The sequence below is a fragment of the Lagenorhynchus albirostris genome, chromosome X (genome assembly GCF_949774975.1).
Source record: "Lagenorhynchus albirostris chromosome X, mLagAlb1.1, whole genome shotgun sequence".
NCBI classification, from domain to species: domain Eukaryota; kingdom Metazoa; phylum Chordata; class Mammalia; order Artiodactyla; family Delphinidae; genus Lagenorhynchus; species Lagenorhynchus albirostris.
This window is the reverse complement of record NC_083116.1, coordinates 25684347-25709907: the sequence shown is the minus strand read 5'-3', so window position 1 is coordinate 25709907 and position 25561 is coordinate 25684347. Positions and strand designations below refer to the sequence as shown.

At 40.7% G+C, this 25561-nt stretch overlaps 1 protein-coding gene across 1 annotated transcript in view; it reads left to right on the top strand.

Moving 5' to 3' along the window:
- Positions 1 to 25561, top strand: part of GRIA3 (glutamate ionotropic receptor AMPA type subunit 3) — a 291582-nt gene that overhangs the window by 198746 nt on the left and 67275 nt on the right. Inside the window, exons 8-12 of the mRNA XM_060138030.1 lie at positions 1789 to 1956; positions 6640 to 6744; positions 7571 to 7678; positions 8849 to 9055; positions 22611 to 22987. Coding sequence (XP_059994013.1) covers positions 1789 to 1956; positions 6640 to 6744; positions 7571 to 7678; positions 8849 to 9055; positions 22611 to 22987 — 965 coding nt within the window. The remainder of the gene's footprint in view (positions 1 to 1788; positions 1957 to 6639; positions 6745 to 7570; positions 7679 to 8848; positions 9056 to 22610; positions 22988 to 25561) is intronic.

Below are 25561 nucleotides of genomic sequence, written 5' to 3'. Positions count from 1 at the left end.
GCTGTTTTGCCATCCTTAGATTTAGCAGGCAATAGGTAGAGGGAAAAAACTCATTTATTCAATATTTTATGGGTTACCTACACAATGTCAGGCACTATGCTAGGCACAAAAAATGGACAAGAGTAAAAGTATGAAAAGGGTGCTACAGAGTCATTTATGCCTGTTCAGAAGTTGTAGAGGTGTACAAAAGAGAAGGAAGACAATCTCAGCTCTGGATTATTCATTGGTAACTCATGATATGTGTAATGTAAAGTTCTTAGAACGTACTGAGAAGAATTGTTCAGGCTTATAAGCAAAACCCTTCAAATAACTTAAGAAAACGAAATACTTAAATAGGTGGTTACAACTTTCTGATTACTTTGACTTGTACTAGTCATTATGGAACCTGTCTCTATGTCAAACAGACAAAAAGCCCATGTTAAAAAATTATGTACAATATTTTTGATTAGGAAATAAAAGTGTCTAGAGATTAAAATCCTGATGCTTAATTTATTCTATATTTTATGAACATTTCCTTTGGGGTCTTTTTTTTTTTAGATGGTCACACATTGGTCCGTAGAAGCTGAAAAAGTAGAAAATTAAATAGCCATTTGGGCATGGCTTGGAAAGGACTACATTAAGATCGCTGACAGTTTATGCAGTCAGCTGGAAAAAAAGCACCACCACGTTGGCTTTATGTAGTGCTAGCACGGGCAGACACAGATATTTTTTTTTCATGAAAGAACATATGCCCCCTGTTACAGTCATACTTGATGACTTGGCCCTGAAAGAAAAGTAACATGAGAAAAGTCAGAAAAGTAAATTGATAGTTGTAAAGATGACAATGCATTCACTCACAATTGTATTGGGACATACTATGTAGACAGGAAATTCCCCCCAGGGCATTTTGCTTCATTTTTTTTTAGAAATCAACAGAATTCTGTATTCTACCAGTATTTGTCACCCCTGCAAAACAGGGGCCAGCTAATTTTAATCACACTTTGTTGATTCATTAATGAAAAGGCATCCACCATGTCAAATTGCAGATAATCAAATCCCTTGTGTTAAATGACTGGCCTCATCCTTAGCAGTGTATCAGTACAGTATATCCAAGAAATAGAAAGTAAGTGTTCTGGCCTGGAAAAGGTAGCATCACGAAGTATTGCCTATGCATTGTCAATGTTATCAGATTTAAAACTCAATAACAATTGTAATCTTCTACAGTCAAAAACCAGCTTTGGATTTTGCTCTCCCAAGGAAACAAAAACTGATTTATTGCTGGCCAGAGGTCCTAGTTCACCAGAAACGTGGTCCAGACAGAAATGATTAATGTTTCCCTCCAAATTAATTTCAAGCTGTCTAACTTAGTTATTTCCATTTTCCCCTAAGTAAACACCAGATCTGAATTTTCTATTACAAACAGCGATAACTCAGTCTTGCTTTAGGATATGCCGTTTCCTCTCCAATCTACATATGCCATCCTTTAACTTCCCACATATTTTGCTCTCTATAAAGGAGCTGGCCTTTTGGCAGTCACTCACTCAATACGAAACACAGTATTGAGAGTAAGAGAGAGATTCCCTTGAGCCATTTGATCTTAATAATCTTAACATGTGCACACATGAGGTAAGATGCATCATTCTAGAATGGATCAAAGTCAAGCTTGCCCAGAGAGATCTCTTGATTCAAGTAATTAAGAGGGTGACTTCATAGAACAAGAGTTGGAGATGAATGAAAATTATAAGAAACGAGGCAAGTTTTGGGGGCATCGTTTGTCATGATATCTTGTTTTCCATACATCCATTTCAGTACACATCTGCATTGACGCACGATGCAATACTGGTCATAGCAGAAGCTTTCCGCTATCTGAGGAGGCAGCGAGTGGATGTGTCCCGGAGAGGCAGTGCTGGAGACTGCTTAGCAAACCCTGCTGTGCCCTGGAGTCAAGGAATTGATATCGAGAGAGCTCTGAAAATGGTAATGCCCACAGTGGGTTATTTGGTTGGGGGCACCTTATAAAGACACAAAAAGAGTAAGACCTCAATCTTGAGAAAAGATAACCTAAAGGGAATAGGATCAGAGTCTGTAGAATGTTCAAAGTGTACAGAAAGATAAGCATCGATATTTATTCACCAAAATCTAGAAATCTAAAACTAGAAGATTTTTCCTTGAAGCTTGAGAAATGGTAAATTTAGGGCAAATGAATATTTAGCTCTGTACTAAAGTGGGGATAGTAAATCAAACTCAGTACCCTTGAAAGTTATGGATTGAACATGTAAATGGCTTCAAAAAATTCAGACTTTCCAGAAAATTGTGTTGCTTAGGGGGACTGGGATATTCTCCAGGAAACTCCTAACTTCAGCGTAGACATTACCAGCATCCTCTGGCTCATCAGACAAATTATTAGCCTGGATGGACTGTGGAACTGAGCCAGTGTGATAGTATTTCTATTTGTCAAAAAGAACCTTTATACTATTCTACATGGTGAAATGCAGGAACACAGTCCATTCTAGGCCTACTTAAGAGTTATTTCCCCAATGCCCTAGAGAAAAAGCCTGAAGGAAAGTACAAGGAATCAATGGGCAGAGAGTCAAATAGGTCACTTGTTTTTAGTATTTACTGGGTGGGAGAGCATTTAAGGCTTTGAGCAGTATCCTTTGAACAGATTCCATTATTTACACTAGGAGTAGCATCGCCCATTCAGTGTAGCTTTCCAAGCAAGAGCTCTTTTCTGAATATTTTGCATTAAGCTACACACGCCTGCATGCATTAAAATAAGCCTTGGAGAGTACAAGACTCTCTTATTTCTACTTCTTTAATTATCCTGATGTTTAGAACATCCAAATCAACAAAGAGATAGGCAATGATAAGATAATTCTGTGCACAACCCAGCAACCAGGAATCTGTAATGGCCTCGTAATGTACATCATTTTGTGTAGCTGGCTCTCTTACTGCTGCCTTAAATTTGCCAAGTTGGAAGCATTCAGTAGAAAGGGGTTAGTAGCCACTGTGTCTCTCTCCAAGAAAGAGATATGACTCATTCTCCCATCATGCAGATTTTTATGTCATTATGTCAGTTCCCTAACAAATGCCCTAAGTGTAGTTTTATGGAGGTAGCACTGCACAATTTTTGAAGAACAGTTAATTAGATTCAACCTTCATAGCTGTTACAAGATTTGTATTGTCAGGTGAAACATAATGATGAGTGAAATATAAAACTCCCTCAGAGTGAACCAAAAGGAGTTTTCATCAAAACCTCAAGGGGCAAGTACCAGCGTCTTCGACTGACTCCCCATCCATGACACAAATGACTCTCTTCCCCAAATACAAAACTGGCTGCCAGAGTGAAGGACAAGAAAGAATTTGGCAAGAAAAACATTAGATTGATCATATTATTGCACAAAGTTTCCACATGTCTAACTCACTGACATAGCTCAAGCTGTAAGCCAGGTAAGTAACCTTCCTCCCCAGGCCCTCATGATCAAACACTCAACAGAAAGGATGCTTTCCCTCTTTCCATAGGCCAGCCTCTTTCTAAGGCTTCAGAGAGGCTGGAAAGTATCAGCCTCTGCCAAAGGTACATGTTGCCTTGTGACAAATGATCAGTGAAACTCCACTTTTCAGAGGACTGCAAGAGAGGGTGGTCTGAAGTACTAAAGGTTTCTACCATATAAAAGAAATCCCATTTTATTTAAGTTAACTAAAAGTGAGGATACATGATGTAAAAGCATCCCTCATTGTGACTAGCACATAATTGCTGCTCAGTCAATCATTCTCTTCCTTCAAAGAAATCTGGCAAACAAAATCATTATGTGAAAGAGTCTCCTAAGGGGCCTGTTTTAATGAATAAATAATCACACCATTCATTAAACAAATATTTGTTGAGCACCAAGGACTATGTATCAGGCTCCAAGTTAAAATGCAAACATGAAATAAGATGAGGGGAGCTCAAATTTAAATTGTTAATATGTAAACAAGTGCTTTTAAAAACCTTAAAGCTACTTGCAGATTGGGTAATCATCATCCTTACAATCTATCGATGGTGCAAAGATTAGCCTCAACCTGGTCTACTGAAATATGTCACAATTCTAAGTCATCGAAACTTGTCAACTTGTTCAGTAAACACTTATTGAACACCTGCTCTATCCCAGGCTCTGGATTAGTTGCTGAGGACACAGAAAAAAAATGTCTTTCATCTTGAGGTGCTCCCAATCTAGCAGGGGAGCTAGAAATACATAGATTAAAATGTTATGGTGAAGCTCCACACGGAATGCTATGGGAACCCAGAGGAGAAGCACCTAATATAGACTGAGGTGCGGGGTGGAGAGGATTAAAGAAGGGATCCCAGATGGGATGGTGGGAAACTGTCACTGACATTCACATCCTTAAAAATAGACTTGTCTCTGAATGGTAGTCCAATTCGACTTCTGCTCATCAAAAGTTCTAATCAGCTTAGGCTACTGTCCAGTTTGCAGATCATGCTCAGATAGGCTGAATCTTTAGAAATATACAATTCTTAATGAGACTGAAGACTTTGCTATTTTCACTCACAAAGGATTTCCTTAATAATTTCCTCTGCCAGTGTCTCTACCCTGCCTATCTCCTCTCCTAGAATTCAGTGCCCAAAATAGAGTGTAAAGAACCCTTCATGCATCACAGACCCATCCTACTGGATAAGCAACTTCTATCTCAACAAAGGACCTTTTCTTTAGCCAGAAGCATGACGTCACCTTGTCTGCAAGCCTAAGCTGACAGTAGTGCTTAGGTTTGTTCATTTAGTAGGACAATCATCTTGTCTTCAGGGAGTCACATTGGAGCATTTCTCCTTCAACAGATATTCCATGGTCTCCTACTGGTGGCGAACAAGCCCTGTTCCTTTAAAAAGATGGTCCCTACTATTTGCCATCAATTTTCTCTTCTGCAGCACAAGCCCATTACCGCTTCTCACTTGCTTAACAAACAGCTTGTCACTTTTCTATAAGAGATGAAAAAGTATTCCATTCTTTCATCTTGGGAGAATGACAGATTCTTTTTCTTTGAAGCAAATTCCTTGACCCATACTCACCAGATAAGTAATTCAAGTGGGTAACAATAATGACATATTTATAGAAGGTCTTTCATCCAGTGTCCTTGAACTGTAAAACAGGTAAGGAAATCTCTCCACCCAGTAGAGATGGCCTCATATGAATTCATAATACGGGGCCCAGACCCAGGAAAAATTGTGGCATACATGCATCTGCATTTGGCCTCCCAACTAGGTGTCTGGGCTATTCTAGTACCTCTATCTGTTCTATATAGTATTCAATACTCCTGATTCCCTAGACTTAACAAATTTCATCAGTCTACGGATTATCCCTCCATGGCCTAGCTCTCCACTACCTGTCTGGAACTGGGCATAGGTTAAATAAGAGGAAAAACTCATCCCTGTTACTATGGTAGCTGATAAATGTATAAACCCCTCAAGAAACAGAACTAAATTCATTTTGATTAATAATTATTATTATTAATAGAGCTAGCATGTATTGCAATGCTCACTACATGCCAGACACTGATCTAAACACTACATATGTATAACTCATTTAATCCTCCTAACAACTCCATGGGACAGGTACTACTAGGATTTCCCATTTTACAGATTAGGACACTGAGGTATAAAAGCATTAAGGAACATCCCCAAGGTCATACAGTTAGTAAGTGATGAAGTTAGAGTATGAATCCAGGAGCTCCAGAGCCCACGTTACTGAAGCTGGTTTATGTTTGGATGTTGGCAATAGTGGAACTCACAGTTCAGAAGAACGCATTATCCTAGTTAAGAATACTCTTCAGGCAACTCCCTTCAGAAAAGACGAATGGTAGAAATTTCAGGTTCCTTGGAATCTAGAAAAATGGTATAGGTGATCTTATTTGCAAAGCAGAAATAGAGACACAGATGTAGAGAACAAATGTATGGATACCAAGGGGGAAAGGAGTGGGGTGGGAGGAACTGGGAGACTGGGATTGACACATATGCATTATTGATACTATGTATAAAATAGACAACTGATGAGAACACACCGTATAGCACAGGGAACTCTACCTAATGCACTGTGGTGACCTAAATGGGAAGGAAATCCAAAAGGGAGGGGATATCTGTATGTGTATGGCTGATTCATTTTGTTGTGCAGTGGAGACTAACACAACATTCTAAAGCAACCATACTGCAATAAAAATTAATTTTAAAAAATCAGTTTAAAAAAAAGGGATTGAAATACACAAAATACATTTAAATCTGAGTTGATAATAATACTAAAAACATGGGTTACCTTTAGACAATTCTATGAAAGATTTTTATTCTGAAAACCAGTAACTAAAGAGAAAGTTAAGTATTTAAAAAAAAAAAGAAATTTCAGGTCCTTGAAAAAGTAGTGGTAGGGCCCTCACTGTATCATCTAAGAAACTGCCTGTCACACCCACTCAAAGCTTCATTAACTGAAAGGCATACTTAGAAAATACTGCAGAGGAAATGAAGATCTGTATAGACTGATCTGGTGGCTATAGCTCAATGGCTCAAGATAAACATTCTCCAAGATTCCAAGATCTGTCAGCGGACCTCATCGCAAAAACCAAACAGGCAATAATGTGGCGCTATTTTTAAATTTTACATTTTTCCCTTTCTACCAGGTGCAAGTACAAGGAATGACTGGAAACATCCAATTTGACACTTACGGACGTAGGACAAATTATACCATCGATGTGTATGAAATGAAAGTCACTGGCTCTCGGAAGGTAAGTAACCCAAACAGATATCCAAATAAAAAGTCTCTCAGAAAGTGACAGCCCTCAGATGCAAGGAAATAGGTGTTAGGAAACACACCCAAAGCAAATTCCCACACATCATGTTTGCCTTTCCGTTTGGTGAATAGTGTAGATACGATGCAGAGCTGTTTTGTAATCAACGTGTTCCATCTACACATTTTAAAAGTTATTTCCCTCTGAGGCTGGTCCTTTAAAAGTGGTAGACTCAAGATTAATTAACAGCTTCCTACAATACAGAGAAGGAGTTACAAATTTTATAGCATGTTATTTAAACAGAAGCTGCCGAGATACACATGATTTTAGCAAAAGAATTGGAAAGTAGGATATCTCTCCATCTTGCCAACTCACCCACCAAAACGCCTCTGGACAAAGTACCTTTCCCTACAGCTAAATTTCATAATAACCACTGGGCGTCTATCATACTAATAGTGAGTTAGTCAGGAAGTGGGAACTTAGTAGTTACTTAATAAAACCTTAGAACGTAAAGTATCTTGTACCATTTCTACAGGATACTCAACTGATTGCCCACCCAGCTTTCCTACAGTTTTAAGCAAAGAATTTTTCTGCTATCTGAGTTTAAAGAATCAAAAAGGCTGATCATTCTACAGTGGGCTAACTTATTCTCACCAAATATCAGTAAAAGCAAGGTGGGGATGGGAACCCCCAGGGTGAAGGAACAGCACATCTGTTGCTCAAGCAACTACAAAAAGGTTTCATTCTACTACAGCACTTGAATTTCGTGCAGCACTTTTTGAGTGAAAAATAGGCAACCAGGTCAAATGTCTGCTCTTTCTAGGCTGGCTACTGGAATGAGTATGAAAGATTTGTGCCTTTCTCAGATCAGCAAATCAGCAATGACAGTGCATCTGCAGAGAACCGGACCATAGTAGTAACCACCATTCTGGTAAGTATGGATGGAAGGTAGGTGGGCTTTCTGTACAGCAAGACTTCTGTCTTCTGAAAAGCATTATTCAGCCAGTAAGAAAGACCTCAAGTTCAAACAGTGGAAACTTCCAACAGGTCAGCTTAGGAGTCTTTCGAAATGTCTTGCCATAATGAGGAACAGAATGTCATTTAAATAAAGAAAAAGAATAGAAATTCTCAATAGTTTTAGATCTTGTTATCCTCCTTGTTAACCTCATGGACTGATGCTTCATCTGGACTTGAAATGTAATTCTTCATTGTGGGGGAGATAGCGTTATATGGAGGAAAGAGTAGGTCAGGGTTCTAATATTAGGTCTACCACTAACCTGAGTTTAACGGTGCAAATCACAACTTCTCTGAGCCTCAGGTTGTGTTATTTTTTAACTTATGGAATGGTCGTCATAATAATCTCCTATCCATGTCATAAGACGTTTCAAGGCAATATTCACCATGTAAAGCTTTTCTGAAAAACCAAAAGCACTATTGGGATGTGAAATAGTATTTTCACTTATTTTCAAATGCTTTTCTAAAACCTGGTATGTTTCATTACTGAACGAAGTACAAACCCGGGTTAAAAATGAATATGCCTGAAAATGAGTAGGTCTGAAATTGTGATTAATTAAATGGAGATTCAGCTGAAGTTTCTCTTTCATTTAAACATGCCTATCAAACACTCACTTTGTCCTAGGTACTGTACTAGGCCCTGAGGATATAAAAATGAATAAGCCACAGACTCTGACCTCACAAAGATCACAGTGCTTCCCTAGGGCTTGCCAAGGCTGGCTATGGTTCTTACACAGTAAATCCCAAGAAATCAAAGGCAGTTAACCTTCATGTAACTAAAAGAAATACCTCTGCCCAACTTGACTAAATCAAAGACTTTACAGGTGGAAACTGGTTCTTTCAAACTCTCAAAAAGAACTTAAATTCTTCTCTATTTCCTTAAATCATCAATTAAGGACTCCAAGGAATATGTGCCCCCATGAATAGTCGATTGAGGCTCTTCTGCTTAGTAAGCAAACATTTTTAAAGGCTCTCTTAACACACCAAACCTCAATAGCCACAGGGGAACAAAACTTCATTATTACATTTATTATCTCTTAGAAAAATGTATAGGAGTAATCCTTTGATCTTGCTTCTGGTCTCAAAGGAATCACCATATGTAATGTATAAGAAGAATCACGAGCAACTGGAAGGAAATGAGCGATATGAAGGCTATTGTGTAGACTTAGCCTATGAAATAGCCAAACATGTAAGGATCAAATACAAATTGTCCATTGTCGGTGATGGGAAATACGGTGCAAGGGATCCGGAGACTAAAATATGGAACGGCATGGTTGGGGAACTTGTCTATGGGGTAAGTTTTTTTCGACTCTGTTTTCATTTATTTCTCTGCCGTCCAACTAATAAAGATAGAGGAATTTAATTTTCAAGTGCAGTATTTATCCAATTGTATAGTTTTCATATGATCTGTATGAAAAACGTTTTATTCTACAGTTGAATTCTGTAAAGGTAGCTTGTCAATAGCATCCTTTGGGCAACAGGATTATTTTACTAAAAGGAAAGTAGAATTGGAGAACTTTATCTGGCAACATTAAGTACAGCCTGCCCTCTACTGAAAATCTGTTCCTTCTGTGTTCCCTGTCTCAGGCAGCAGAATCACCACCCACCTAGTTGCCTAAGCAACCAGGTCATCTTTCCTCATCGCTCCCCTCATATCCAGTCAGTCACCATATCCTATCAATTCTACTTTTCTGTCTCTCAAATCCAGATACACTCTTCATTCCCACCATCATCATCTTAGTTACGGTTCAAGCAACTATTTGACAGTCTTTACTTGGTTTCCCTGCCTCTGCTCTTACCCTGGCAAATCAAATCCACATTATTGTAGTTTCTCACTTTAGAAATCAGGATAAAATTCAAATTCCTTAGCATGGCAAAGAAGGCACTTTGTCACCTGGCCCCCACCTACCTCTCTAGTTTCATCGGGTCCTCTTCCTCCTTCACACTCAATGTTCCAGCTATAGCAAAGTATGCATTGTTCCCTGAAGACAGGCCTGGAAGGACCTTCACCTCTCTTCAGCTGGCTAACACCACCTACCAGTCCTTCAGAACTCAGAGGTGTCACCTCTTTCAGGAAGCCTTCCCTAATCCCATTTACCCACCTGCAATCTGGTTAGCTGCCCCTGCTTTTTGCTTCCTTATAGTATTTTTTTTGCTTTCTCATAGTACTTTTTTTTTTTTTTTTTGTGGTACACGGGCCTCTCACTGTTGTGGCCTCTCCCGTTGCGGAGCACAGGCTCCGGACGCGCAGGCTCAGCGGCCATGGCTCACGGGCCCAGCTGCTCCGCGGCACGTGGGATCTTCCCGGACCGGGGCACAAACCCGTGTCCCCTGCATCGGCAGGCGGACTCTCAACCACTGTGCCACCAGGAAAGCCCTCTCATAGTACTTTTGAACCTTTATTATAACGATCTGTTTTCAAGTTTAGCTGTCCCAACTAGTCTATGAACTCCTTGAAAACAGAAGCCATATCTGATTCATTTCAACATGCCATGGCCTGACACATAATGGAAGTCCAATAAATATATCTTGAATGAATTAATGAATGAACAGAATGTCTCTGCCAAGGGCTTGCCCATGGGCGAAGTACAAAAGAATTATACTAATAGTTAGGGCTTTTTAAAAGGGGTACAGTAGTATCTTCAGAGCTCCTCAGGGGCTTAGCTTTAAAAGGTTTTGGCCTCTGATTGGGAAGGTCAGATCTTGGGCCACCCAATGAGGCATGTGGAAATAAACAAAACTGGACATAAGAACCACCCATTGGGTGAACCAGTCCTTAGAAAACTAACCCAAGTGCAGGTGGCAGTGGCAGAGGTTTAGTTCTAACAGACAACGGTTACTTGCAACCACCAGTCCCTGTCTAAACAACAGGTTAGGGGAAGGAGAGGAATTTAGGGGGTGGATATATTGAGAAGAGTCTGGCAAGAAGCAAATGTCCACAAGTTAGCTATTGGACTGAGGTTTAGGATAAGGACTCTAGCGCTTGAGACAGGAATTAACAAGAATAAGGTATAGCTCTCCAATTGTAAGATAGTCCTGGGGTCGCTAAATAAGTTTTTGGAACAGGTCCTAAGGAACAAGCACAAAGGCAGAAGCTCGTTTCTAAAAATAAGGGCACACAAAGGGAATTAAGGCTTAAAATGAGACTGGACCTCAAGTATCAAAACCAAGGCACCATCTTCCAGTCACACAAGCTGCAAGGCGATTTGAACCTCAGCCCCCAGCTGTGGGGCTGGACCCTGTCTTGGGTCAAGGCTGGTCCTGGGAACTGGGGCAGGGCTGAATAGCAGATAAGATGCAAGTGAACCCAGTTATGAGAAAGAAGAACTTCTAAGGCCAGAGAGAGGGGCTGAAGAAGGGACAGAGCACCCATCATGCTTTCTGAGAAACCTGAGAAGCTTGGAACCATCCTGACACAGCTGTAACCTCTTTACAAGTTGGTGATCAAGTCTTCTTCTACTTCCTGTCCCTAATCTGCCCGACACTCAGGCTCTAAGATGTCCCGTCTTGCTCACAGCTCTCCCCTGCTCTTAGCACATTACCTGGGACATAAGAGATACTCACTTTTTGCTTTAATGAATGAATGCCTGGTGGCACATAATAATGCCCAGCCAATACCCGTTGAGTTCATGGTGAGAGGTAATCCTATAATGTTTTTATTACTATTAGCTACCATTTGTTGCATATTTACTGGTCGCCAGGCATTGTGTGGCAAGTGCTTTACAAGCACTATGTAACTTAATCCTCAAAACACTATTAACATCATTCTACAGATGAGAAAATGGAAGCCTAGAGAGGTGAAGTCTCATATCAAGGCCAAACAGCTTGTTCTGACACAGTGATTTGAACCCAGGTCTCTGACTATGAAGCGTGTGTTCTTTAACCATTGCCGCATACCGCCTAACAGCCAAGTGTTGCAGACCCATCCCATCCTAAAAGATAGTTGAAACATACTGCAAAGGCCCCTGGTGCCTTAGCCATTCTGGGGGGAAGAGTATTTGGCCACATAAACCTGACAAGGAATTTAGGGGCTGTTTTCACTAGGGCAGAGTAACTGGCATGGGCTCTACCAGCCCATTATGTCTCAATTGCCATAGCGTTCTACTGTCTCAAGAGAAAGCCTGTCACGCTGTGTAAATAGCTCAGTGCCCTCCTGTCACTGCACAGGACATTAAACACAGTGCTGAAGAGCAAAGCAAATTTCTTGACATTGTTCAGACAAAGACCAGCTTTCTCAGTGGATTTTGGTTTCTCCTCTGGCATGCCCTCTGTACTGCACCCACTTAATCTCCACATTCTCTTCCTCTTTCCAGTTTGTGTATGTGTGAGTGAGGGGGCTTGAGAATTAGCAAGTCCCATATTTGTTTAGTAATTTAGAAACCAACTCTCTACTGCTGAATAGGTACAAATTCTCCTGGAGGAGCCTACCCATCTTTTTCACCCAGTTCTTTCTACTAAAGATAAAAGCAATAGCCAGGGAAGGCTCTTACAGAAATGTCCTCCTCCCTCCCCTGACCTAGAACAAGTGTCTGGTGATTTCTGAGATTATAACACAAGGTGATTCCCAGGAACCGAGAACAAACCAACCTATTTGAGTGGACTGCCAAGTTCCACTTTCCTCTAAGACGTGTGGCTATGAAAAATGGACGTTCTTCTCATGCTTAGAGTGAGAGCTGTCTGTAAGGGAGGATGATCTAAGCTAAGTGAGTCTTCCTCTTCATTTAGAAGATTTCATCTTTCGGCATTGGGAAGTTTGCAACTTCTCTGTCATTGATAGAAATGGAGAAAAGTGAAAACAGGCATTCATTTCTGGCAGGCCTGGTCTCCTATGGTTTGCAAGCTGCTTAAGAAAAAGAGGGCAAACCCCCACCCCCGGTGACTTCCCTAAGTGCTTAATAAGCAAAAGGATGGAGAACATGGAAGTATTTCTTGCAATAACACGAAAACTACACAGATAGACACAGGTTTATCTTTAGGGCATTTTCTCTTATACTTTTAGTATGTACAACAGATCAGAGTAGGAAAAAAAATGAAGAAAGGCAGAGATGAAAAAAGCTTCGCAAAGGAGATTTCAGTATCTGCCATAAAGTCTCAAGAAAGAGTCAAAATAAATTAAACTTCTTAAAGAAGAAAGAAGCCAATCAGCCTCGTTTCAGATGAGTCCTAAATGTTTTTTTTTCTCCTCTAAAGAAAATCAAATCAAGGTTGATGTTTGGACCACCTTGTATTGCTAAGAAGGCTATTTTTGAAACAAATGTCAGTAGGACACAATGTGCCCCCGTTATATAAGCTCTTCAGAACATTATGGACTTGAAACTGTCCACCTGCTTTTAGAAGTTTTGATTTTGAGCTTAATGTCTGTAACATCGCCACATGGCAGTTGTCCTCAGACCACAAGTTTTTACGGTTCCCAAATAGCATGTGTTTTAAGAGGACATTTAAAAACATTTTGTTGCTAGCAGGGTTCTTAGATATTCTTTAGCCTACCTTTTCATTCATTTTACACATAAATGTGGAGACTGGCCAGGACTGAACATTAGAACTGCCCATTGGGTAAACCAGGAAACCAAGTCCTGCTATAGGATGGGGATGACAGGAATAGTGGCAGGTACTGTGACAAAGTCACAAAATCACACAGCTTGGCAGAGCTTAGACTATAACTCAGGTTTCATGATTCCCGGTCCAGTGCTCTGTCCACTGAGTCATTGGTTCAGTTTACTAAGCGTGTCCAATTATGGGAAGATAATCCTACCTGCCTTCAAGGGGCTTACAATCTAGTTGGATTATGAGCTTTTCCATCTGAGATACCCATCCTGTTTATCTGTGGCCTCCAGGATAATGTAATACACATCTCTAGTTATTACTTGAAATATTTGAAAACCCAGATAGGCAGCTGAGGGTTTCTGCCCTTTGAGAGGAGATATGATCTAACAGAAAAAGAGAGTCAGGACAAGGGCTGGAAGGAAATTGAGGTCCTAATTGACAAAAGGACACCTCCCGGTGGGCAGCTGCCATGTTCCTTATGTTCCTAGCACTTAGAACTAAGGATAGGAAAGGACAGACAAAATACTACCCAGATTGGTACCTCTGGCTTACAAGAGAGCAGAGAGCTTGGGGATGGAGATGAGGCTGGAGGACAATTGATTCCAGGTCACATCCCCTGGGCATCCTCAGACTCCTTCACACTCCTGGGACAAATGGCAATTTTACAGATGCTATTCACACTGACATTTCTCTACCTAGAAGAAATTGTCTCTTAAGTTGTCACTATCCTAAAATAGATTCGTTTTCCATTAAGAAAGACAGAAAGTCGATCTGTCCTTCCAGCTAAAAGGCAGAGAAGCAAGGGTGAAATAACAGACGCCAAATATTCTCTTCTGTTCTTCAGGTGATTACACTGGGCTTTGGCAGGAGGGCTGATGGCTTGATAAAAGCACCCCTCTCTTTCAAATGAGGCATATGAATTCCAGGAAGGAGCATTAATGATGCATGGAAGTCTGCCATTCTGAGCAGACACGGTGGGGAAATATTTCCAACCAAATTTAGTCTCACGAGGCCTTTACCCAGCTCCAGGGACACTCCTTTATCTTCACTTTGTCTTTAACTCTCTCAGCTCCCCAAGGACAGGGAGCCCTAACCAAGAGATCCAGACTGGGACATCTGTTCTGTGTAAAGAAACGAGGAGATCCTGTTGTGACACTGCTTGTTGTTGCAGAGATTTAAATAGACCTCATCCCTTTCTCCAGATCCAAACAATTGCAGACATTAAACATCCCATAGAGTACAGCCAATAACGCAGTTTAAGTCCAGGCCCCCAACAGGTAGCAATTATATTCCTATCGTCTAACTTGATTCTGTCCCACTCCTTTCTCCAACACATTTAAACTTTCCAAACAACATGTCTGCCAAAGGCTACTAGAACCTTATGGTTGATACAGGGATGAGGGGTCAGGTCACGTCTGCCTCTTCTCTCAGATGACGTATAATATCTTATGCACTACACGCCAATGCATTGCCTACCCACTCTCTCTCATCCTCTCCCTTGCTTTCAACAAGTGCTTTAAAATTGTAGCTGACAAGCTCCTGCTCATGCACAGCCTCCAGGTGGGTTACGTTTTGCATCAGATCATCGGATGATTAAGCTATAACATAAGTCTTTCAGCTCAAAAAAAAAGTTTTAAATGACATTTAAACTAAGCGTCATGGCATCAGAGGTCAGATCCCAGGGAGAGGACTGGGGTCGGCTGTGTGAGCATGGCCTGAAAGGTGCTAGCGTGCCACAGCTAGCCGGGAGGGGGTCCGGGAAAAAAGTCTGGACCTGCCTAAGAGTCAAGAGACCATTGTTTCGCGGTACCCGAGGAGAGGAGATTCACAACACCACCTAAACGAGCTCCAGAGATGGGCACAAGCCGCAGCTATCAGCGTGGACACCACAGATGAGCATGAAACGCTAAGGCTGCTGCTGCGCCACCAAGAAGCCTGTGTGCGAGCACAGGTCACTCTCCACACCTCCCTCCCAGGAGCCTGTGCAGCCCGCCACTGCCAGGGTCTCGTGATCCAGGGACAACTCCCCCGGGAGAACGCACAGCTTGTCTCAGGCTGGTGCGACGTCACGCCAGCCTCTGCCACCGCAGGCTCGCCGCGCATCCGTGCCCCTCCCTCCCCCCGGCCTGAGTGAGCCAGAGCCCACGAATCAGCTGCTCCTTTAACCCCGTCCTGTCCAGGCAGGAACAGACGCCCTCAGGCAACCTACACGCAGAGGCGGGTCCAAATCCAAAGCTGAACCCCAGGAGCTGTGCAACAGAGAAGAGAAAGGGAAATCTCTCCCAGCAGCCTCAGGAGCAGCGGATTAAAACTCCACAATCAACTTGATGTACCCTGCATCTGTGGAATACATGAACAGACAACGAATCATCCCAAATTGAGGAGGTGGACTTTGGGAGCAACTGTAGTCTTGGGATTTGCTGTATGAGACTGAATAGTTTCTGATTTATATGTTTATCATAGTTTAGTTTTTAGCACTTGTTATCATTGGTGGATTTGTTTATTGGTTTGGTTGTTCTCTTCTTTCTTTTTTAATTACATTTTAATTTTTTTTATTTTAATATTTTTAATTCTTTATTTTAATAACTTTATTTTATTTTATTTTATTTTTCTTTCTTTCTTTTTTTTCTACCATTCTTCTGAGCCGTGTGGCTGACAGGGTCTTGGTGCTCCAGCCGGGAATCAGGCCTGAGCCTCTGAGGTGGGAGAGCCGAGTTCAGGACATTGGTCCACCAGAGACCTCCGAGCTCCACGTAATATCAAACGGTGAAAATCTCCCAGAGATCTCCATCTCAACGCTAAGACCCAGCTCCACTCAACGACCAGCAAGCTACAGTGCTGGACACCCTATGCCAAACAACTAGCAAGACAGGAACACAACCCCACCCATTAGCAGAGAGGCTGCCTAAAATCATAATAAGGCCACAGACACCCCAAAACACACCACCGGACATGGTCCTGCCCACCAGAAAGACAAGATCCAGCCTCATCCACCAGAACACAGGCACTAGTCCCCTCCACCAGGAAGCCTACACAACCCACTGAACCAACCTTAGCCACTGGGGACAGACACCAAAAACAACGGGAACTACGAACCTCCAGCCTGTGAAAAGGAGACCCCAAACACAGTAAGTTAAGCAAAATGAGAGGACACAGAAACACACAGCAGATGAAGGAGCAAGGTAAAAACCCACCAGACCAAACAAATAGGCAAGAGGAAATAGGCAGTCTACCTGAAAAAGAACTCAGAGTAATGAGAGTAAAGATGATGCAAAATCTTGGAAATAGAATGGAGAAAATACAAGAAACATTTAACAAGGACCTAGAAGAACTAAAGAGGAAACAAGCAACGATGAACAACACAATAAATGAAATTAAACATTCTCTAGAAGGGATCAATAGCAGAATAACTGAGGCAGAAGAACAGATAAGTGACCTGGAAGATAAAATAGTGGAAATAACTACTGCAGAGCAGAACAAAGAATAAAGAATGAAAAGAACTGAGGACAGTCTCAGAGACCTCTGGGACATTAAACTCACCAACACTTGAATTATAGGGGTCCCAGAAGAAGAGAAAAAGAAAGGGACTGAGAAAATATTTGAAGAGATTATAGTTGAAAACTTCCCTAATATGGGAAAGGAAAGAGTTAACCAAGTCCAGAAAGCACAGAGAGTCCCATACAGGATAAATCCAAGGAGAAACATGCCAAGACACATATTAATCAAACTATCAAAAATTAAATACAAAGAAAACATAATAAAAGCAGCAAGGGAAAAACAACAAATAACACACAAGGGAATCCCCATAAGGTCAACAGCTGATCTTTCAGCAAAAACTCTGCAAGCCAGAAGGGACTGGCAGGACATATTTAAAGTGATGAAAGGGAAAAACCTACAACCAAGATTACCCGGCAAGGATCTCGTTCAGATTCGACGGAGAAATTAAAACCTTTACAGACAAGCAAAGCTAAGAGAATTCAGCACCACCAAACCAGCTTTACAACAAATGCTATAGGCGGGGAAAAAAATGGTTCTAAAGAACCTAGGGGCAGGACAGGAATAAAAACACAGACGTAGAGAATGGACTTGAGGCCACGGGGAGGGGCAAGGGTAAGCTGGGACGAAGTGGGAGAGTGGCGTGGACATATATACACTACCAAATGTAAAGCCGATAGCTAGTGGGAAGCAGCCGCATGGTACAGGGAGATCAGGTCGGTGCTTTGTGTCCACCTAGAGGGGTGGGATAGGGAGAGTGGGAGGGGGACGCAAGAGGGAGGAGACATGGGGATATATGTATAACTGATTCACTTTGTTATACAGCAGAAACTAACACACCATTGTAGAGCAATTATACCCCAATAAAGATGTTACAAAAAAATAAAACAAGCATCATTTCTGTCTTCAACCTGTCATACTCTTAAGCGCATCGTCCTTATACATATGAGTTTGTTGGGTTTTAAGTTTTATGAAATATACGACTTTGGCAACCCACCTATGAAAAGGATTATATATCCCCTCAAGCTAAATCCCCTGCAATAGTGCAGTTACTCCGGGTTTGCCACTGGTGAGTGGAAAAATCAAACCTAATTCTGTGTGTTTACTGAGCCCACACAGCCACTCTTAAGCCGCTTGATGAAAATCCTTTAAGTAGTCAAGATGCAAGCAAAAGCGCTAGCGAACTCTTACCCTGAGCTCTTTCCATTTGCTGGGTTTTGTCCATCACCCAGAGCACCGTCACACCACCTACTTCCCCACCAAGGTTTCTGAAAATGGCCTGCTGATTTCTGTTACTAGCACAGGCAGAGGCTTGAGGACAAAAGGCTGCTGGACTGACTCAGGATGCCACAAGTGAGACAGTTCACTACTGCGTCCGAATTTCAGCTGCTCCCTAGCCCTATGGAGAATTCTTAGCGCTCGATCCCAGACACAGCTGGCTTTCATAAGGAGCCGAGACCAGGAAAGCAATGCCATTTGGGGAGTTGCCTTTTTCACTTTTTCATCAGTGTTGGCACCTGAAATCTTTAACTTGACCTGAAAATGACCTTCCCGCTCATCTGCATGCTACAGCTGTCCCAGGAGAGCTAAATGGGTCTTTTCTGACACTCGTTAGTTACCTGCTACTCCCCATTTCCTCTAATAAGTATGTTGATTGCATCACAGACATTATGCCAAGCAGGCCTTGAGCTCTGAAATAAGAGACCATGACAAGAGCCTTTTCATATGGAGGAAGGGATAGTGGTGGCAGAGGGCAAGGGTTTCTCCAAGGCTGGCTATGAGCTGATATGACCGTTCTGCTGCGTTGGCCTCACGAAGCATGCAAGAGGTGGGAGGGGTTGCTCCCTTCTCCTCTACCAGTTGAGCCTTCTCCTACAGGCTCTTTGCTATCCCTTTGTCTATTTCTGTCTGTATAGGTCTTTTTTCAGGTTCAGCGTGGTAATTCTCATTTTGGAGGCAGGTCCACATCAATGAGGCTTAATTGCGCACAGATTTAACACTGTTCTTCATTGAAGAAGCACCCTCCAGGAAAACAAACTGCCGTCTCTGAAAAAGCTCCTTAGAAAGAAACAATTCAGTCAAGGTAGAAAAGCCCAGCTGAAGAGCAAGTGCCTGAGGGGAGCAGCTTCTTCCTGTTGTCTTGTGTGACTTCAAAAGTACTTCAAACTAAAAATGGCTTTCTTTTTCGCTGCGTTGGGTCTCCGTTGCTGCGCACAGGGGCTACTCTTCATTGCGGTGCACAGGCTTCTCACTGCGGTGCCTTCTCTTCTTGCAGAGCACGGGCTCTAGGCGCGCAGGCTTCCGTAGTTATACCTCAGTAAAAAAAAGAAAAAAATACAGATGCTCAGGCAGGCAAAAAATAAATAAAATTTAAAAGAATAAAAATGGCTTTCTTTGGGAATCTGTTCTTTTGCTGCACGTTCCTGGGAACCAGACAAGAAGCCCCGCTTTGTCTATCTAGCCACATCTTGTTAGCATTTAGCTGTGCTCATCATCTGGTGACTGTTTCAGTTACTGAGTTAGGTTTTTTTCTCTTAAAGGGTGTCAAGATTCTCAAAATCCTTTCCTGACGTGCTTGAAAAAGAACCTAATTCCCCTAAACTCAATCCAAAGTGATTTTCTCACACAAGTGTCCCTTAGTTCTTCCTTCCAAAACAAAGAAGTGGCAATTTCTTTTAGAACTATCTAGTATTTTGACTTTAAAGATAAAAAAACTAGTTAAATGAAGTAATTAAATCAAATGAGATCAAATGGGAAATGCTGCTAGCAGGGCATTTGCACGTTCTAAGCAGGAGGTAGAAATACGTTGGCAGGGATAGAAGGTGGCTTTATCTGTGAATTCTCTTGGCAAGACAAGGTTCTTTCTAGCTGATTCAGACTCTCGTGCCAAAAAACCCCACTAGCTTTTGGGCCAATTCCATTCTCCTCAGTTGCTTTTGTTTGCAAAAGAGTAAAATAGATAAAATCTGTGTTTGTCTCCCCTCCAGTTAGAAATGTGGAACTGGTGATTCAGGAGTTAGCTCAATGAGGGAAGAGTTGAAGCCAGAGGTAATAATACTGAGGGGAGAAAGGAAGAACAGAACCTTAAAGAGACTTGCTTATTCCACAAACCTTCATAAATTACCTACCAAAGCAGGGCCCGTGAATAGACTCTGGAGGTACAAACGTACATCTTCACTGAGAGAGCAGAGCTAGGAAGCAAAGACAGAAAAGGAACATTCAGAAAAGTAGGAGAAGAACCCATAGTCTTCAGCATCAGAGAGCTAAGGAAAGAGGATATACATAGTGCTAAGGGCCAGTGGTATCATATGAGTGGTCTGCGGAAAGGTCTTTGAAGTTGGTAACCAAGCATATAGTTCAAGAAGCAATTTCACTAAATTGGAGGGGGATGGAAGTTAGAGCACAGGTGTATAAAGGAAACATTGTATTAAAATCAAGAGATAGTAAAGACGAATTTTTCAAGAAGATTGGTGATGATAGGGAGTGATGCTGTACGGTTAAGAGGGTAGTAGGATCAAAAAAAGGAGGAAGAAGTGTTTTTTTCTTTCATTTTTCTTTGTCAGTAAACGGAATTACCTGAGTATGAGGTAATTATTAAGTGAATAAGATCTGTCAGTGGTTTCAAATTACAGCAAGAATGAGAATCACCTGGAGGACTACCTGGGTGCCCCCCCACCAAGTTTCTTATTTAATAAACATGGCGTGGGGCCTGAGAATTGGCATTTCTAACAAGTTCCCAGGTGACTGTTGCTGCTAAGTCTGGGGAATCACACACTGAGAACCACTGGAATAGATTGAGAAGGAAAAAATAGTAAAAGAGAATAAATAGCTGAATTTTAAGGAGACAGAAGAGTATGAGATGCAAGGAATACGTAGATTAAATCTCAGAAAGAAAGAGTTCATTTTCTAAGTGATGGGAATGACAGCAGGGATAAAGATACAGCAATATATTGAGGAAGAGAAGCAAGGCACTGAGGTGATAGAGCTCATATCATGTGGCTTCCATCTTCTCAGTAAAGGAAGAGGCAAGATCATCTGCAGAGAGGGTACGTAAGGATTAGGGACTGGGAAACGTTTGGAATAAGCATCATTCATAGACTTAAAGAAGAATCAACCTCACGGTGATAGATGATGGGTTTAATTTTAGAAATGGTGAGTTTGAGATGGTAGTCAGCCTTCAAGGTAGATTTGGTCAGCAGGCTGTTGGCTTCAATAAATGCATACATTCTGCAGCAGATTTTTGTCTGCTTGTCTTACTCACTGCTACACCCCTAGCACCAAGAATAGTGCTTGGCACAGAATAGGCCCTCAGATGTACACTGGAATGAACCCGAGAGGCGCTGGCTGAGGTTCATTATTGTACATAAGGTAATATATAGTAGAAACGTGCAAGTATCTCTGGAGTTAGAATATTATGGTGGTCAAGAGAGTGAGTTCTGGAATCTGAAGACCAGGGTTCTAATCCCAGCCTCTCAGTACCTCACTTCCTCCTTCTCTAACATGGGAATGATCATGGACCAACCTCAAGGTTGCCTTGAGAATTAAATATATATAAGGGGCTTAGCACAACACCTCACACAGAGTAAGCACTGAATCGATGTTAGCTGGCTGTTTATTACTGCATTTCCCCTTCAATTAATTAAGGAGTGTTTCTTAACCAGTTTGAGTCACGATATGTAAATCAAAGTACTAAAACATTAAAAAAAAAAAAACCCTGTCTCAGATTTCATCATTCTTCCCCTACTGGTAGGGATATTGAGGCATAACTATTTAACAAAGAAAAAACGATCATCAGAATTGGTGTTTTCACTTTATACCTGATATACCATCCAAAGCCTTTCCTTATGAGCATTTCTCTAAGTATGCATTTTAAGGCCTGGCTCCAGACTAAAACCTACCACTGACATAAGGGAACTAGTGTGGAAGACAAAAGAAATAAGCGTAGAAGTTCCAGTGCCTATTTTCATGGGACTAATATAAAAACATCGTCTGCCTTTGCCTGAACTAATTATGCAGTGCACTACTGACACGTTTATTTTATTGATCCAATACATGTGAGTGCTACACTGATATTTATCACTAGAAATGATGGCTTACTATATAAATTAATATGTATTGTAATAACTGCTTTGCCCTTATTGCCCATGCAGAATTCTTTCATGTTTGCATATTTCATATTCAATAGTCAAGAGCTTATTTTTTAGGCATCTACAGTTTCTTTAGTTTAGGATCTTTTGCAGTGATAGATACAAAAATAGGAAATTGAACCCCTGCCTTCAAAGAACTTATGTTTTTAATAGACATACTCTCAAAGAAATAAGTCAAGAATAATGGCAAACACTCAAGTGTTAAACTGAGTACTGTAGTCCTGTGTTGCACCTCATGGTGGGGAGGGAGGCACATATCAAAAGTATAGACTATTATGCTTTTCCCACAAGAATTTCCGGTCAGGTAAGGGAGATATGACATAAGTGAATGAAAATTAAAATAAGAATATAAGAATTAAACAGTGGTATGTCACAGGAGAGTAGCAGTTGAGTTGCAAGGTAGCAAAACAATTTTAGGACAAAAAATTGAATCAGGTGCCCTAAGCCAATATGCCTCAGAGGACGAAGTGTCTTTTCCTTAACTTACCATCAAGTTAGAGTATTTTAGGACCCACTGAATGCTACTACTTGTCTAACCAAAGCATTGACAAATCAGCTGGCTATAGTGACTTAAGACTTTATATTTCTACCAAAGAGGTATATTAAGTGGCAAATGACTAATGGAAATACTGTCTCTAAAAGTCAAAAAATGTTTTTTTCCAGAGGGCTGATATAGCTGTTGCTCCACTCACTATAACGCTGGTCCGTGAAGAAGTCATAGATTTCTCAAAGCCGTTTATGAGCCTGGGCATCTCCATCATGATAAAGAAGCCTCAGAAATCAAAACCAGGAGTGTTCTCGTTTCTGGATCCCTTGGCTTACGAAATCTGGATGTGCATCGTCTTCGCTTACATTGGAGTCAGTGTAGTTCTTTTCCTAGTCAGCAGATTCAGCCCTTACGAATGGCACTTGGAAGACAACAATGAAGAACCTCGTGACCCGCAAAGCCCTCCTGATCCTCCAAATGAATTTGGAATATTTAACAGTCTTTGGTTTTCCTTGGGTGCCTTTATGCAGCAAGGATGTGATATTTCTCCAAGGTTTGTTTCCATGTCATACCCAATGCCTCCTTGCATGTTATGGCCATGATCCATTCATGCACATCTGATATTCACCCATCTCAAGTCCAGATTTCTTTCATTTAACATTCCATCCAGTGACGAATTATCATCAAGCCATTTTTGTTTGCTTGCGTCCATGAAGTGAGTGTGTTATTGGTGTTGCTTTGAATGTCTTTCATGCATTTCTATGGTATCATCAATTTATACACATTATAGCAAACATTTGAACTCAGATAAAGGCAACATTGCCAGCTAATATTGATATTATTCAGATAAAGCTAACACTAAATCTTGATCCGAACAAACAGGCATGGTTTCCTCATTAACTGAGCTAGAACATTCTCTCATTTGTCCAGAGACTGGATCTAGAAAATATTTAAAAGACAGAACTCTTCTTTAAAACCCTCCTACCTTCCCCTTTCTCCTCCATTTTTCATTTTTTCTCTCTGACTGCCTAGAACTATTTCACTGTAGTATCTTGCCCAAGCTTTATCACTAAAACAGTAAAACTTCTAGAAGAAAATATGGGAGGAAGTCTGTGTGACCTTGGATTGGACAAAGAGTTTCCAGAACGCAAAAAGCACAATCCACTGTAAAAATTGATAAACTGGACTTCACCAAAATTCAAAAATTTTGCATTTCAAAAGACATCATTAAGAAAATGAAAAGACAAGCCACAGTGGGAGAAAATATTAGGAAATCATACATGTGATAAAGGACTTGTATCCAGAATATATAAAGATCTCTTGCAACTTAATAAAAAGAAGATAAACAACCCAATTCTAAAAATGGATGAAAGATTTGAATAGATATTTCCCCAAAGAAGGTATACAAATGGTTAATAATCACATGAAAAGATGCTCAACATCATTAGTCATTAGGGAAATGCAAATTAAAATCACAGTGAGACAGCTCTACACATCCTCTAGAATGGCTATAATCAAAAAGACAGATAATACCAAGTGGTGACAAGGATGTGGAATAACTATAGCTCTCATCCATTAGTAGCATGAATGCAAAATGCTACACCCAAATTGGAAAGTGGTTTGGCAGTCTCTTATAATTAGACATACACTTAAAATATGGCACAGCAATTCCACTCTTATTTACCTAAAAGAAAACATATATCCACACAAAGACTTATACACAAATGTTCATAGGAGCTTTATTTACTATAGCCAAAAGTGGAAACAACCCAAATGTCCATCAACAGACGAATGGATAAACAAAATGTGGCATATCCGTACCACATTTGGAATGGGAAACTATTGAGCAACTAAAAAAAGGACAACTGATACATGCTACTAAATTAACTTTGATAACATGATGCTAAATGAAAGAAGCCAGATGCAAAAGGCCACTTACCATATGATTCCATTACTTGAATTCCATTTATTGACTATCCCATATTGTATTATTCCATTTGTCCAGAATAGGCAAATCAATAGAGACAGAAAGCACGTTGTTGGTCTCCGGGGCCTTGGAGGGAGCAGAGAGGGGATCAAGATTAGGGTGAGGCAAGTGAAGCTGAGTAGAGCAAGTACAGGGGTCAGATCCAATCTTTATTTTAAAATTTGCTATTTTGTTAATCATGGATTTTCTTGAATTAATTTTGATTTTTTAAAAAAAATATACTAAAATTCTCTTTATTTTGATTAATGAGATTTTGGCACCCCCTTAAATTTTGTGTGGGGGGCAAATGCCTCACTTGCCTCACCCTAGTCCCATTCCTATCAGGATTAACCACAAAAGGGCACAAGGCAACTTTTCAGAGTGTTGGCAATTTTCCAAAACTGGGTTGTGGCAATGGTTGCACAACTCTAACTTTACTAAAATCATTAATTGTACACTTGTATTGGTGAATTGTATGGTATGCATATTTTACCTCAGTGAAGCTATTGAAGATACTGAATGTGAATATCCTAGATCTTACCCACTTAAAGTGTCGACTCACCTAAACAAAAATGGTGGCAAATGCATAATTATAAAATACTGTAAGCAAATGTAACATCTTTATAATCAGAAAGAAATGAAATAAAAAGTTGTAGCTTTGGTAAAATTGAACATTAATTCAAATACTGACCAGAGTCAATTATACAAACATATAGGGATTTTCATTTAGACTAGAAGGACTCAGAAGGTCACCTACCATGCTTTTATAGCATATTTCATTTGAGGTTATCCACTTGGAGCGCAAAACATTTAAAATGGAGTTTTGCAGTATACATCGCTGGTAACTATCTTCAGCAGCTTTTTAGTATAACACGTGTGGGGTAAGCCTCATTTATCTGTCATTCTTTTTTGCCACCCTCAATCTGCTTGGTCAGATTCTCCAAATTATTTCACTCCCTATTCCTTTTGTGCTTGGGATGTGTGTCGTTTTGTGATATCATCTGGGAGTTAATTGTGCTAGTTTCTTTCTTTCCTGATTTTTTAAAATGTTCACTTCAAGAGATGAGGGTTTCTGAATGATCCTGTAATTGAATGATTTTAACATGGCTGGTAATCTGTGTTGAGACAATGCTAAAGACTTATTAAGGCTGGAGATTTTAT